The sequence below is a fragment of the Danio aesculapii genome, chromosome 15 (genome assembly GCF_903798145.1).
Source record: "Danio aesculapii chromosome 15, fDanAes4.1, whole genome shotgun sequence".
Classification (NCBI taxonomy): Eukaryota; Metazoa; Chordata; class Actinopteri; order Cypriniformes; family Danionidae; genus Danio; species Danio aesculapii.
Window position 1 is genome coordinate 11,337,792 of NC_079449.1, and position 16,289 is coordinate 11,354,080.

General features: G+C 40.7%; 1 protein-coding gene and 1 pseudogene across 1 annotated transcript; both read left to right on the forward strand.

Annotated features, from left to right (window-relative positions):
• The first annotated feature begins 3,896 nt into the window (after positions 1-3,896).
• On the forward strand, positions 3,897-5,409 carry LOC130242107 (chemerin-like receptor 1). The gene is made up of 2 exons (XM_056474119.1): positions 3,897-4,106; positions 4,463-5,409. Exons 1-2 carry the CDS (start codon positions 4,103-4,105, stop codon positions 5,359-5,361), a joined length of 903 nt encoding a protein of 300 aa, XP_056330094.1. The 5' UTR covers positions 3,897-4,102; the 3' UTR covers positions 5,362-5,409.
• A 960-nt stretch (positions 5,410-6,369) lies between these two features.
• On the forward strand, positions 6,370-10,012 carry LOC130242072 (prostaglandin D2 receptor 2-like; annotated as a pseudogene).
• Positions 10,013-16,289: the final 6,277 nt, after the last annotated feature.

A 16,289-nucleotide genomic window follows, 5' to 3' on the forward strand; every position in this document is an offset into this window, starting at 1 on the left:
TAAAGTAATTTTAAAGCTTTTTTTATGTTGCATGCATCAGTCAAAACTGCATTTAGAAATAAAACAACATCAGTAGACAACAAATCCTTTACATTTCCAAATCCTTCCACATTTACATATCATTTACATTTAATTATAAATGCAGTGTTAGTTCAGCATACAGGGCCCATATTCCACTTTATCTAACAACTAAGAGTTCTCCTAAAAAAGCAGTAAAAGTTTTGCTGAGACAAACTGTTACTAAGCTAACAATATCTGAAATATTGTTTAGAATTTTTATTATCTTTTGTTCATTTATATTAAGCTTCTTTGACACCATCTACAAAGAAAACAAGCTTAGCAAATAAATTAGCAGATAAATTGTCACCAAAATGCATTATATAAGCCTGATAAATAAGCACAAAATGACAGGAATAACTTCTAAATGTAACCACCCCCATCACCAGTCTGGCTACAGGCCTGTTGTGTACAGTATTACAGTTAGTGGAGTACAGTATTGCCCTACTCTTTTTGAAGGACATCCTCACCAAAGAGAATCAAGACCTCGGTTTAATGTCTCATCTGAAAGATGTTGATCACTGACAGTATTCATGGGGACCAAAAACGTCACTTCTGCAATGCTCGCCGCCATATTTGCGTCCAGTATGATCACACTCACACCACAGCGCTTATAAATGTGACTAAATAAAATCAACATTTTGCTAAAGAATAAACAAATACTAGTTATGATGCTTCTGGTGATCCCTCAAACTGTTTTGTTTCTTCAAATCTGTGACGTGTCTGTCTCAACTTCCTTTTCTGTTCGCTTATTCACGGCTTCACCACTGTTTGTTGTGGCCACAAACATTAGGAAATACAGCCTATTACTGGTGATGATCAGAAAACTCACCCAAAAACAGAATTTAAAGAAAATACATTCCGGTGATCTGCTGAACCATTGAGTCTAGTAATAAGCTCCAACACTGGTAAAGTGTAAATCTAAGTTGTTCACAATGCACTCGAAACAGCAGTGAAGCTCTCAGGGCATTTACTGGGAAGACTAAGGCCCCGTTTACACTGCCAGTTAAATGTGACCCATTTGCTCATATGTAACACATATCAGACCTGTTCTATGAGCCTGAGAACACACAAAAAAAAACTTATGCATTTGGATATTCAGAGATCGTTTTTCAGGCCTCCTTCACATGTGGAAATAAATCAGATATGTGACAATGTGATGATCAGGTAAACAGGCAGATCGGATTTATTGAGGCATTCCTTTTTGGACGTCATTAAACTTGCGACAATGTGGAAGTTCTCTGTACACCACCTGCTGCCTCACTAACAAATTGTCCAGCAGAAATCCTATTTTCCCATGTGGTTTCCCATCCAGGTACTAACCAGATGCAGCCTTTAGTGGGCGACCATGTTAGAGCTTGTCTTCGGTATATAATCAAATTAGTGCATAAGATAGAAACACTCTAGTTATCGAAGTAACCCTCATTCCCTGAGGGGGGAAACGGAAATGCTATATAGAAACTTCCACTATAGGGGATTTTGTCAGAATCCAATCATCTGAAAGAGTGTACAATCGGGCAAAGGAAATACCAATGAGTTGGCAGCGTCAGCATGCACAGCTGGCGCTACTTACAATTAATCTTGTATAGAAGTGCTGCACGTGCCAAGCTGAGGCATCCTTTTCTAACTTAAGAGCCTTTCACGGCTAACAGCTAAGGGCAATCATTGTGGGAAGGGAACATAGCATTTCCGTTCCCCCCCTCGGGAAATGAGGGTTACTTCAGTAACCGGAGCGTTCTCCTTTGAGAGGGGAACTTCAATGCTATGTGGAAAATTCCACTATGAAGGAATCTATTGAACGCACCACAATGATTAAACCTTACTTTGCCCCTGATGAGAGGTTATGCCAAGCCAAGAGCGGGAGCGCACCTGCATCAACAGAGGCGCAGTCTTCCAATGTGTTCCCTGACCCTTACTTATCCCACTTGTAAAGAAGTTTTACAGATTTAGACATATTTTTTGGAAATCGTAAAATGCATCTAGTTAAACTCTAGGAAATTTAAATACGACAGTACGTTGGGAAAGCGTGCAGTCCCGATAGGGAAGATGCTGCAGATGCCACCTGCTGCCCAAGTGGGGAAACCTAGTGGCGAGAAGACATATGGACTGGTCCTGAGGAGGGGGGAGTACTCATATGAAAAAAGATGGTTAGTGGGGAGGGAAGACACGAGCCAGCCTAGGAGGGGGGACTACATCGTGGCTGAGTGAGCATATGGGATCGCACATAGCAGGCACCTATACCCAGAACGCGGGCTGACCAGTGGGCATGCCAACAACTTAACAGGCCATTACCTGACTCCTCCGCTGAGTCAGATGCAGGGCCTTGGAGAAACCAAGTGGGGAACTCAACTGACAGCGAGAAAGCGCACGTATCTCTGTGTTTGAGAGAAAGGTGCAGCAAGCGTGTTACAACACAGTAACTGAATTTTTCCTCAATCACCAAGGTTTCCTAACACCCTTGAGGAAACCGCTCTACTCGCAGATTATATATCGGCACATTTGCTGACGCACTATCGGTGGGGCGAGGAGCAGTGGATGTGGATGGTTCTGCGTGGGTCTAATGTTCCTGTCAATAGATGACTTTACCCATTGTGTCCGACTGCTCCTTCACCGCCGTGAATTCCTGGGTGAACTCCTGAGGGCAGAGTTCCGGGAAGAAGGGGACGGGAGGCTTAGAAGGTCTGGCCTTCTTAGTATCCTCCACGTAGCAGCCATCTAGTCGGTCTGACCGCGGTGCTGGAGGATGAACCATCTCCAGACCCACGCCCAAAGCAGCCTGGGAAAGCACAGCCAACATGTCTGCTTTGGGATCCGCTCACTGCCCCGGAGAGGGGGAGTGGGTTCAGGTCCTCATTGGACAATGATAGCCCACACTTCAATGCAGCAGTGGACATCTGGTCCTCGGTGTCATCAAGCGAAAGGGCGACAATCTGGTTAGACGGATCGCTTCTCTCACTCAAAGCTTGGATAAAGCACTTTTAGGATCGAGAGGTCCGCGAGCCTGGGGGTGGCAGATTTACTCCCACTGGAACCCTCAGACCTACCCAAGTGCCAGCCGCAGTGCGGTGAGTCGCCCTTTTACAAGAGCGTGCCGTGAACTTAACTGCGCAAGAGACATGCCATCACAGTGGCGGCATGCACTGCCCACGACCATCGTATTAACATGCTGGACTCCCAAACATGCAACGCAGTGCTTGTGCCCATCATCTGGAGACAGGAAACCACCACATCCAGAAATGCACGGTCAGAGCGACATCCTGAAAAAGATGTGCTGCACAACCGTGTTGCTCTTTTAGGGAACGTAGCAACAATACAAACCACTCTGAAGGACCGGACCCAAAGAACGCCAGGAAAGGGACAAACCCAGCTCGACCGTCTGCCACCACGTATCACACACTCTGGACCGGGAGAAGCAGCCCGCTTTCTCGTTCTCTCTCTCTGTAGAAACTGCTAGAGAAACCCTCATCGAGTTTCTCAGAAGATTTGTGAAAGGATCTGAAGCCAAAAGGATGCCTCAGCTTAGCACATGCTGTGCTTCTATACAAGATTAATTGTAAGTAGCGCCAGCTGTGCATGCTGACGTTGCCAACTCATTGGCATTTCATTGGCCTGATTATATACTCTTTCAGATGATTGGATTCTGACGAAATCCTCCATAGTGGAAGTTTCCACATAGCATTGAAGTTCCCCTCCCGAAGGGGAACTTGCTTTTGAATTTTAATGGAGATGTCACAGTAATTTCTCAGTAATTTTCTCCACTGTCACAGTACACACTCGATTCTTTCTTAAAACTCCTGAATGTTTTTTTTAAAGTTCTTTGCTTCGTGTTTGAACAAAAGAGAAGTCTAGTATGGCAGGAAATGTTCTGCGGTGGGTTTGATGCCCACTCCTAGCAGATATTTGCTGATGACCATATTTAGTCTTATCAGTCAATAGGGATGCACCAGGGTTTGCTTTAATATAAAACCAACTATCGGTCAGCACAAACAAGAAGACGGAACAAGATCAGGACTTGACTCTTTCCACTGCATTGACATCTCAAAACATGGGTAAGAAATTAATATCTATTATGCATATGATATGTTTATAAAAACCTTTCAGAATATAAATACAATATTGTTTATATCACAAACAATGCACAGAGAGAAATCTATATAATTAAGCACAAGATACACATTTACTTTCTCAAACAAATGACCCTTCATACAAAGATGTCCTTCTAATGAATCCACACACTGCAAATGCAAAGTTATTCAATATAAAAGACTAATTATTGGTTTTACTCTAGTGAGGTTTTATTAAAATGTTTGAAAGGAGCATGATCAGATATACTCTAATAGCTAATAGTTCAGAGTTTTGCAGCACAATGACACACTGACAGTCCTTTCTTTGCTTCTTTGTTTAGAAAACAGCAGTTTTGAGCTTGAAAATATGACTGGAAACTCAACAGACAAGAGCACTGTGGAGAACGAGGGATTTAAGATTTTTCTTGCCTGCATTTTCTCTGTAACCTTTGTAGTGGGTCTCATTGGAAATGGGCTGGTCATATTTCTGACCGGCTGCAGAATGAAGACGACTGTCAACTCCATTTGGTTTCTGAATTTGGCGACTGCAGACTTCATCTTCATATTAGTTTCAATCACAAATGTTTCCTTAAAGTTGAGCAAGCAGCACAGTGTCTTCACAGAGTACTTTTTCATCATCACAACATCTCTAAATCTGTTTGTTAGCGTTTGGTCTCTTGTAGTTATCAGTCTGGATCGATGCCTGCGCACATGGATTCCTGTTTGGGCTCAAAATAACAGAACTCTGCGTAAAGCCAGAATCATCTGCATCATCATCTGGGTTTCATCCATCGGCTACATTTTACCTTACTTCAAAAATTTCAAGGTTACAGATACAATTATTGTCACATATGAATTTATAGTGGTCTTTCTCATCACCTTCCTGATCATTGCATCTTCATACATCGCTATTGGAGTAAAAATCAAACGCCTCAAAATGGGGAAGCAGTTCAAGTCATACAGACTGATTATAACTGTAATCCTGGCTTTCTTCATCTGTTCATTTCCACACCATGTTTGCTGGATGTGGAGAGTAAGGGCAAAAAATAATAATTGGACTCTCACTGATCAATTTTGGATGCTATTTGATTTTACTTTTTACCTGATTAATCTCAACAGCAGTCTGAACCCATTTCTCTATGTGTTCATGTGTGATGATTATAAGAAGAAGCTGAAACAGTCTCTGGTGCTGGTGCTGGAGACGGCGTTTGCTGAAGATCATCTGGACATTAAAGTATAGTGGGACACACACAAAATGCTAAACAGGCAAAACAAACCACACTTGAATTGCTAGAAATGTAGAAATGTGTGTGTGTGTGGGGTGGGGGGGTGGGGGGCTGGGGTGCAATTATTGTTAATATTGCATATGATTATCACAGTTAAACAGTAACTGTCATCTGTATTGAGCATAATTTTCTGTCTAAGACATATCTTGTAAATTATAGATTTATAAATCCAGGTTTTGTGTTTGGTTTAGTTATGTGTTCTTGTTTTCAGTGTCTGTATATTCACTTAGGGCTGATTTCATTGTTTAGTTTGGTGTGTGTATTTAAGTCTCAGTCTGTCTTTATTAATATTTGTGTCGTTGACCTGTTCATCTATTTCAGTGGTTCCTAAACTTTTTGCTGTGTGCACCCCTTTCTAATAAATAAAACCTGTCAAGCACCCCTTTTTCTCCGATTAAACTTTACATTAACTACAATAACTAAATACACATATATTCTTATTACAATAAAAATAATACAATATGTTAATTTAATGGATGAGAAGTTCATCTGGCATGCATTCATCGCTAGAGCTTCTTGGTGGATGCTGCAGTGTACCCAGGAAACCAAAGTGGCTGTGTCTCGTTTGTAAGTGCCCAGACCATATATGAGGACTTAAGACTGCTATTAGCTAAAACCTCACCACAGACTACACACTGCAGATTTGGATTTTCTGCATGTTAAATGCATGTAAACTCGAAACCAATGTAACTGTCATTATATTTGCGTTTCTTACTTGACATTTTCTCACTCTTTAGCGTAGGCCGAATTTTCTTCATCATGTAACGGGCTATAAGTCCCGCCCTGTAGGGGAGAATTACTGTGTGTGACCCTGGAAGACCTAGAAGTGAAAGGATCTCAGTCCCCACTTCCGGTGCTTTTAGTCTCAATGTGCACTATATTTGTGTATTTATTTGGCCCACACAGTTATGTTGAAAACTAGAGGAATTAGAAAAGTGGGCTTCAGGCAAGTAAGTGTCAGTATGGTGGCCAACCCAAAGTATTTTAAGCGAGGTGAAAGAAGTAATTCACATTCCCACTCCCCTAAACCTAACAGTGTGGGTGAGACGCCCCTACTCCAAGGTAAGTAGAACAAATGAATGATGACCATAAAATCAATTAACTATTAATTTATTCTTTACTTTGTTAGGAATTTTCTAAAAGGATAATGTATATTTAAATAAAGAATGCAATACAGAAAAAACAGATGACAGATGTATTGTTAAATCCCGGTTTAACTCACCAGACAATCTTCCTAAATTAATTAGTTTCAATACCAAAACACACAAGTTAATTTCACAAATCACTCTGAATGATCTAAACCTCTGTACTATATGAATGACTCTTTATGTTCAACTCAAATGATTCACTCTGAATGAGCTCTAATAGAACCTTTGACTCAGTTTAACTAAACCTTGAAATAACCTGACTCAGTTCAGATAAACTCTTTAAATCCCAAACGATTCACTCAATTGATTCACAAAAGTATCTTATGAACAACTCATGTGATTCAGTCCTCAAAGCAATACAACTCAGTTCAATGCAGTGTATATATATCAGTGAAACAGTAAAAGTTTTTGTGTGTGTGTGTGTGTGTGTGTGTGTGTGTGTGTGTGTGTGTGTGTGTGTGTGTGTGTGTGTGTGTGTAAGCAAAGAAGTTGGTACCAGCCCGAAGCAACGATGAATATGATGTGATGACTTGAGATGACTTGTGAGGACTTGTGAGGACTTGTGAGGACTTCAATAAACAACTCAGGCAGGACTGCAAGAAGATGTCGTCGGGTTGGCAGGGTAATTATACTTTTTAGAAAACACTGGTGGTGTAAAAAGAAAAATGGCGTAGCTTTTTCACATCAAGCACAGCCCAGGTCTTAAAAAGAAATGCTTCCAAGGGCAAAACTCAAGCAGAAACGCATGTCAGTCACTTCAAAAAACATCCAAAAATTGAAAAATCCAAAAATAAATCAGGAACGGTGTGTGACGTTCACATACAGTTCATACAAATGCCCTCGCCCACGAACGAGTGCACTTAACCAACGTGGGGAGAGAAAATAATGTCTTTGGCTACAAACTATGTTTTATCAGCAGCTCTGGAAGGCAGCAGGACTCAAAAAAATGCACACAGTTCAGATGACACAAAACAATGGTGTTCAGAACAAAACCCACGGCTCAGAAACCCTCGTGATCTCAGCTCACACACACCGTTCTCCATCCGATAGCACTATCAGCCGAACATCCGCTATCCGCCGTCTTCAGTCTCTCACGGTAGTATTAGTGCTCTCCTGATGCAAAAATCTCTTTTCAAAAGTCTGTGTATCACTGCGCTTCAGAACATACTTAAAAACTGAACAATTGCGTCTCACGTCTCTCTCGTGCTCTCTCATCTCCTTCTCATACACCTCTGTGTTGCCCGCGAACACACAGGAAAACCTGGTGCCCCGTCAAAATAAAAGTCCCATATAAAAAAAAATACCCCGTCACAATCAGTACATCTCTGCTGGATTTCACTATTTCCCCCTGAGCCTCTTCACGTCGTTCGTTATCCTCCGAGTCTATGCAGGGTTCAACGCTAAGAATTTTTCTACTGGCCAGGGGTTCAGATTTTTACTTGGCCTGCCAAAATTTTCACTGGCCCCACCAAAAAAAAGTGAATAGCTATTTTTTTGCCACACACAGTATTTTAAATAATGTGTCAAATATGGAACAAAATTAATGCCAAAAGTATTGAATTAAAAAGCTTGTTGAATAGCACAAACTGAAAAAAATAATACACAGAATTAACAAGTTCTTGCATTTTATTGACTTGAATTCCAGGGTTTGTATTTTTAGGTCCTGAAATTTAACATATCTGTTTATTTAAACTGCGATTCATTTCAACGAAAAATATTTCAAACACGTTCAAATATTTGCTTCCATAAATTCAGTGGTTCAAATTCGACTGTTAAAATTCAACATTACATCCGGGAACTGCAGGAAAAGCAATAGATTGCAGATTGAAGATGGCCAGCTGCTCTTTCACCAGCAGGTGGAGATGGAATAATTTAATATTTTTAGCCCAGTAAATAGGCGAGAAACAAGCTAAGAAAGGCACAAAGGTAGCATTTAATATTAATATCAATTCCTTGGATATTATAAGTAATAAACGGAGTATGAGTAAATTGAGTAAATGATGTTTTAGTCATCTGTATTTGCCCTTATGTAACGGAAGCTAGCTGGTGATCGCGTAAACCTCACACATCGGATCCAGCGACAGACACTGTTCTGCAATCTTTAGCCTCCTCAGAGTATTTGTCTCCCATGCCGGTATCGCCGGCTCACGCCTTGCTCGGACCTGTGGCATTACATTCACATAAATCGTCTTTTGATGAATATGATGTTACACATTCTCTATTTTTATTAACTCTTTCTTCCATAGATGTAAAGTATTAAATTGACAGCTAAAGAATATAAACGTAAGAGAAACAGGAGAGGAAATATAATACAAAATAGATAAACATAATTAATTTCCAGGGTAAAGAACAATTAAGAACGAAGATATGCAAAACCAGAGAGATTTTATGAGAATGTTACACAAAACATTTTACTTGGAACTGTTAGACAGAATGTTCAGGTATGATTTAAGGTTGGGCATGGATGGGACATGTAATTTAAAATAATTTAACATAACGAGCTATTGCATTAAAGGAGCATCTTCAGTTATTCATACAGAACTGTCTAATATATGGCATAAGCATAAGGGGTTATTAGACAATGAAGTGTTTGCGCTGTTTAAACGCAGCTATGTCAGGATTGGGATAGGCTATATATTTTCATTATTTAAATTATTATTATTGTTATGATTATTAATATTATTATTTTATTACATTTATTTAGGCTATTGCACTTAAAAAAGTCATCCGTGATTCTAAATTAATATTTCTATTTATTCTTTTTAGCTATCACTCTGCCTGCCTTTTTCTTCTTTTTTTCTAATTTTTGGGGTTCTGCCATGGTTAAACGTTTGCAAAATGTCTTTAGTTTGTCCATGTTTGTCTAGTTTGCACATGGATGACCGTTTGGGCTCAAAATAACAGAACTCTGCGTAAAGCCAGAATCATCTGCATGATCGTCTGGGTTTCATCTATTGGCTACATTTGACCTTTCTTCAAAGTTTTTAAGATTACAGGTACAATTATTGTCACATATGAATTTATAGTGGTCTTTCTCATCACCTTCCTGATCATTGCATCTTCATACATCGCTATTGGAGTAAAAATCAAACGCCTCAAAATGGGGAAGCAGCTCAGGTCATACAGACTCATTATAACTGTAATCCTGGCTTTCTTCATCTGTTCATTTCCATACCATGTTTGCTGGATGTGGAGAGTAAGGGCAAAACATAATAATTGGACTCTCACAGATAAATTTTTTATGCTATTTGATTTTACTTTCTACCTGATTGATCTCAACAGCAGTCTGAACCCATTTCTCTATGTGTTCATGTGTGATGATTATAAGAAGAAGCTGAAACAGTCGCTGGTGCTGGAGACGGCGTTTGCTGAAGATCATCTGGACATTAAAGAAATGAGACCGACACAAAAGAATGAGCAAGAGAAGAAAACCTGTTCATCTATTTTATTAGATTAAAAGCATTGCTGTGTACATAATTACTTTATATTCTCTTTAATCAGCACTAACACTTTATTTATTTATCAGATGACCATTACTGACCAGTTAAGGATTTTTTTTATATCAGCTAAATCGTTAAAGTCATTTTAAAGCTTTTTTTGTCAGGATTCTGTCACTCCGGTCTTGTTAATTCTTGTTTTGGTGGCAGAGTCCAGACACTAGTCCTGTCATGTCTCATATGTTGTGCTCGGCTCAAGTTTTATTGGGTCGAGCACTCATTTTCTGTCATTGTGTGTCTCTGTATGAGTTCTGTCGTGACCGCACACAGGGTGTCCACGCTCCCGCATAGGGCCCATTCACATGGGGCGTCAGCATCAACGCTTCCCATTCACTTTGAATGGGTGACGTGAGGCATTGCCGAACTGCATTGTGGATCCGTCGGCGTCACTTTAGTGGCGTTGCTCGCTGCAGAAGTTGGGACTTTCTCAACTTTTCAAGCGCAAACAGAAGCGTCAGCGTATCAGATGGCGGTATGCAAATACACCCACTCAGACAGTAGCCGATTGCTGACTAATTTCATTGGCTGATGCTGCTATGACGATCGCATCAGCCCCAACTTCAGACACGCCCTCTGTCAAGCATTGACGCTGAAGCCCCATGTGAATGGGGCATTAATATGGGCGCCCGTGAGGTTGTTGCTAGATTGGATACGGTTGCAGCCAGAAGTTAACGAGAATTATTTATATTATTAATCAAATTTCCGATTTATTTTATTTTATTAACATCTACCCTCACCCCGACGCTAAACCCAACCGTCACAGTACTGTAAAAATATGAATTATTATTATACAGTGTCATAAAAAAATGCTGCTATATTGATGTACCTATCACACTTCCAGCCAGCTGCGTATCCTATCTAGACTTTACCGTCTGGATGTGCGCTCTTGTCCTGGTGTCTGTAGGTGCATCCCAAGTCACATACTTATGCACTATTCTACTCCATTTTGGTATGAGTTTTCAGTATAAATACTGTAAGTAGTGCGTTCAAGCTGAAAACTCTAAAAATAATAAGTGCAATTACCCAGATGATGCACTTATTCAACATGTAATATAAAGTGTGTAATGTTTGACACCACGCAATGTTTGACACAACGACTGCAGCTTTGCTCACGTAGCGGAAGGGGCGGAGCTATCGGGCGCACATGAACATTCATTCATTTTCATTTCAGCTCAGTCTCTTTATTAATCTGGGGTCGCCACAGCGAAATGAACCGGCAACTTATCCAACATCACGGATACCCTTCCAGCTGCAACCCATCACTGGGAAACACCCATACACTCTCATTCACACACATACACAACGGACAATTTAGCTTACTCAATTCACCTGTACCGCATGTCTTTGGACTTGTGGGGGAAACCAGAGCACCCGGAGGAAACCCACGTCAACACGGGGAGAACATGCAAACTTCACACAGAAACGCCAACTGACCCAGCCGAGGCCCAAACCAGCGACCTTCTTGCTGTGAGGCGAGAACGCTACCCACTGCGCCACCGCGTCGCACATGTTGGATAACTTTATTTATTTTGGATTGTGAAAGCAAATTCTTCTACCAGAATGATTACACGCCTCCTGATGGTGAATGCGGTTATACTCATTGTAGGTATTATTTGGTAATTTAGTCATTTATTTTACTAATTTGGCAACTGTCATCGGGTAACCGGTATGAATTTCCGCTTGGTAAAAAAACATTAGTAGTGTATAGTGTGCCATTTGGGACACCGCTTCTGTTTGTTTTGTATGTAATTCATCTATGTTAGGGTTCTTTGACACCATCTACAAATAGAACAAGCTTAGCAGATAAATTAGCAGATAAATTGCCACTATAACGCAGTATTTAAGCCTCATAAATAAGCACAAAAGAGTAGGAAAGACAGGAATAACTTTGAAATACATCCACCACATCACCAGTCTGGCTACAGGCCTGTTGTGTACAGTATTACAGTTAGTGGAGTACAGTATTGCCCTACTCTTTTTGAAGGACATCCTCACCAAAGTGAATCAGGACCTCGGTTTAATGTCTCATCTGAAAGATGTTGCTCACTGACAGTATTCATGGGTACCAAAAACGTCACTTCTGCAACGCTCGCCGCCATATTTGCGTCCAGTATGATCACACTCACACCACAGCGCTTATAAATGTGACTATATAAATTCAACATTTTGCTAAAGAATAAACAAATACTGGTTATGATGCTTCTGATAATCCCTCAAACTGTTGTTTCTTCAAATCTGTGACGTGTCTGTCTCAACTTCCTTTTCTGTTCATTTATTCATGGCTTCACCACTGTTTGTTGTGGCCACAAACATTAGGAAATACAGCCTATTACTGGTGATGATCAGAAAACTCACCCAAAAACAGTATTTAAAGAAAATACATTCTGGTGATCTGCTGAACCATTGAGTCTAGTGATAAGCTCCAACACTGGTAAAGTGTATATCTAAGTTGTTCACAATGCACTCGAAACAGCAGTGAAGCTCTCAGGGCATTTACTGTGAAGATTAAGGCCACTTTTACACTGCCAGTAAATGTGACCCAATTCTGATTTTTTGCTCAGATTTGTGACAGATCGGATCTGTTCTATGACCGTGTAAACATGTTAAAAGCGTATGCATTAAGATATTCAGAGATCGGTTTCAGGCCTCCTTCCTATGTTGAAATAAATCAGCTATAAATCGGATATGTGACAATGCAACTGTCATGTAAAAAGGCAGATCAGGCTTATTGAGGCATTACGTTTTGGACGTCATTAAACTTGCGACAATGTGGAACTTCTCTGTGGTTTAATGACAGATAAGGAACAGCATGTGTGGTGACGCTGATGCAGTAAACAACAACAACAGAGGAAACATGGAGGAGGAAAGTGGTCAGTGGTTGACGTTACCTGCCTTCTTGCCCTGTGGGGAGATGAGTCAACTGAGGACACCATATATAAACCATAGGCGCAAGCTGCGATGACGGCCCTTTCCCTCCTCCTCAGCCTCAAAATCATTATAAAGTTGTAAATTATATGGCAAGTGTAAACACATGAATCAGATATGGGTCACAATTAAAAGAATGTATAAACAGACAGGCAAACAAATCAGATGTAGGCAACAAATAGGAATTGGGCATCAAGACCTGACAGTGTAAACAGGGCCTATCACTACTACACATCGGGACGTGTTTTCATTCAAAATGTATTTGAAGATGAAGTCTACCTGATCATAGAAAGTGATGTAGATCTCATGAATTAACATGACATCCTCAATATTTATTTGTGTCATAAAAACAGCAGATCGCACATGGCACTTGTGTGTTTCTGATACACAAACGTAAATGAGGAAGATCATGCTCTTAAAGATCAACACACAAGTACATCAACAAGCACAGAAAACAGATCCCAGGGTATTTCTGGACAGATCGCTCACCACAGTGATCTACAGTACGGGTGAGTGACGGTCTGTTAATCAAATGAGATTACAATCCAGCATTGAGCTTTCTCATGTCTGGCACAGTTCGGGAAGCAGACACACTCTGTCAATTTGAAAACTGTATTAAAGACACATCTCTTTGCATTAGCATACACATAAAACACAAATGCTTTTGAAAGTCAAATCCTCTAAAGGATTCTTTGTCTGCATTATTTAGGGCAGGGGTCTCAAACTCGTGGCCCCCGATAGTTTGTGACCCCCGACTTAATTTGAAAGTTTAAAGTTAGTGCGGCCCTCGATTTAATATGTATGGCACTTTGCAGTTTTGTGTGTGGAGCTGTAAGAACCCACCAATCACCGTGGGGTGTATGGCTCTCTGGGCTGGACATCAGCTGGGCTTGACGCAGGCAGAGAAACACTTCCCAATGAGTGAAAATACATGGAGTGTTTTCCCCCGTGCCTGCTGGCTGCCTCATTACTATTAGTTTTTTAAGTTGCTGCCCAGCAGGACATTATAAATATATAAATGTATATAAATCAGTGCTTCATTTGAGCCGAATCTTTCCAGATCTTTTTTCGTGAAATGTCAGATATTAGTAATTTTTTTTCTGGTATTTATTTTAATTGATTCAACATTAACCTGTGCGCAGTGAATACCTGTTTGTGTGTGTGTATGTGTGTGTGTGTGTGTGTGAGAGAGAGAGAGAGAGAGAGAGAGAGAGAGAGGGGAGAGAGAAGGAACAAGTGCAGTGAATGCTGTGTGAATAGTATGTGCGCACCCACACGTGACGGTAGTCATGCGCTAGTGAAAGTAAAATTCACGTTTAACTATTGGTCCTGAACAGTATTTTCAACCAATCAACTTTCTTGCATTTTCAATCACTCTCATTGATTGGTGGTTATTGTTTAGCGCGCAGTGAGCAGAAAAGAAATCAAAGTGAAATGTGTATGCGGCGGGAAAATAGAAAAGGAACTCAATGCAGCCTAATGTAATGTAGTCGTCTGCAGTCACACTTCGACACCTGTCCATCGGCAATAAGAGTCCCGGTAACCCTGACCAATTATAAAGTCACACCGTTATTTGTGGGTCGCCTCACTCAATAAACATTACATATATATCTATATGATGTAAAAGTAGTCAAAACAAATGAAAACAACACAGTGTTGCTTCTTTTTCCTGTAACAACAGAACGGCGGATAACCGTAAATCTAATTATTATTATTTTTACTATTTATTACTGATCGATTTATTTTCTTATTAAATTTAAATTTGTAATCAAACTAGTCAACCCAGGCTCATTCTGAAAACGTATCTCTATACACCAGAGGCCGCTGTGTACACTTTTTGAGATCTCAAATTTCTGTCGCGAGTGCTATTTACACCTGCTGTTCTCACATAAATTTACCAGAGGCCACTGTTGACTAACTGAATGACTGACCGACCAATTGACTGACCCACCCTCCTCCTTCCCTAAACCCAACAAATTTTATCGATTGACCTGCCCACCCACTTCCCTATACCCAACCAACAATTTTCAAAAGCAATGCAGAAAAAGAAAAGCCCTCATATGATTTTTTACCCCGTTTTCAGATTTTCAGACATGCATGACGAGCTAACTGGACAAACTGGTTACAGCGGGAAAGCTGTTCACACAGAGGTAAGCAGTCAGCTTGTAAGCGTGAAAAGGAACGCCTGCGTCATACTACCCCATAGCATTCGTTTAAAAAATTAAATGCAGCCATACGTGCCTCTGGCTACATAATTTGCATACAGAAATTGAAGATGTTGAAATTAGTACACAACAGAGAGATGTCACAGTAATTTCTTTTATGAACATCAGGAATTTCCTCCACTGCCACAGTATACGCTTGATTCTTTCTTAAAACTCCTGAATGCTTTATTTAAAGTTCTTTGCTTCATGTTTGAACTAATTCTCAATTCCAAGAACGCAGAGAGTCTTGCCAGGTGTCCTCGGGGGACCACGAGAGAGAACAGAGAACGCGTCCTGTGAGAAATGAGATGCTGCGTTTTTCCTGATGTTCACATGACTTTCATGCATTTTTAATGGAAAACTATTTAAACATTACAGCAGTCATATAACGATTTATTGTTTTCCCCTGTAAGGTGCAGCCAGTTAGTCCAATGACGGTGTCTACTGGTGGACGAAGGTTCTCTGCATGTTTGGTCTTTCCAGTGCACAATGTTGATTTACTTTAAAGGGCACATAGTTTACCTCTTTTTTATGATTTAATATTAATATTATGGTTCTTCTGAGTGTGCCAGTTTAAGTTCAGTTTAAAACACAATTCAGATTTTTTTATTATAATGTGTTAAAAAGTGTCATGTTGGGGGTGTGTCCACAGTTCGCTGATTTATTGGTGTGTTGCTTCACATGTAAATTAGTTTCGGCTTCCCGCTCAACGTAACAAGGGGGCGGGGCCATGAGCTCACCCGCTCTGTGTTTGAGGAGCAGGAGTGAGAGGATCCGCATTCAGTCGTACATGTACGACTCGGACACAGACCAAGCAGAGAGTACAAAATCATTTGTGTCTTTTTACAGTTTTAAGCCAACTGTGCCGAGCTCGTACACAGAAACTAATAACCACGCACACTGAATTAACTTTGACTGAGGCACCGGATGCACTGCTCGAAGCCGCGACACGGCACACCAGACACTCTGTGTGGCGCGGCAGAAACATGAAGTGTCCCGAATCGTCGCGCCACGCATTTTGAATTCTAAACATAGGTTTCTATCAGGTTACACACAACGGCGCTTCAAGTCTAAAGCGGTCCGCGGCACCCAGCCGTCGACTTGAGTG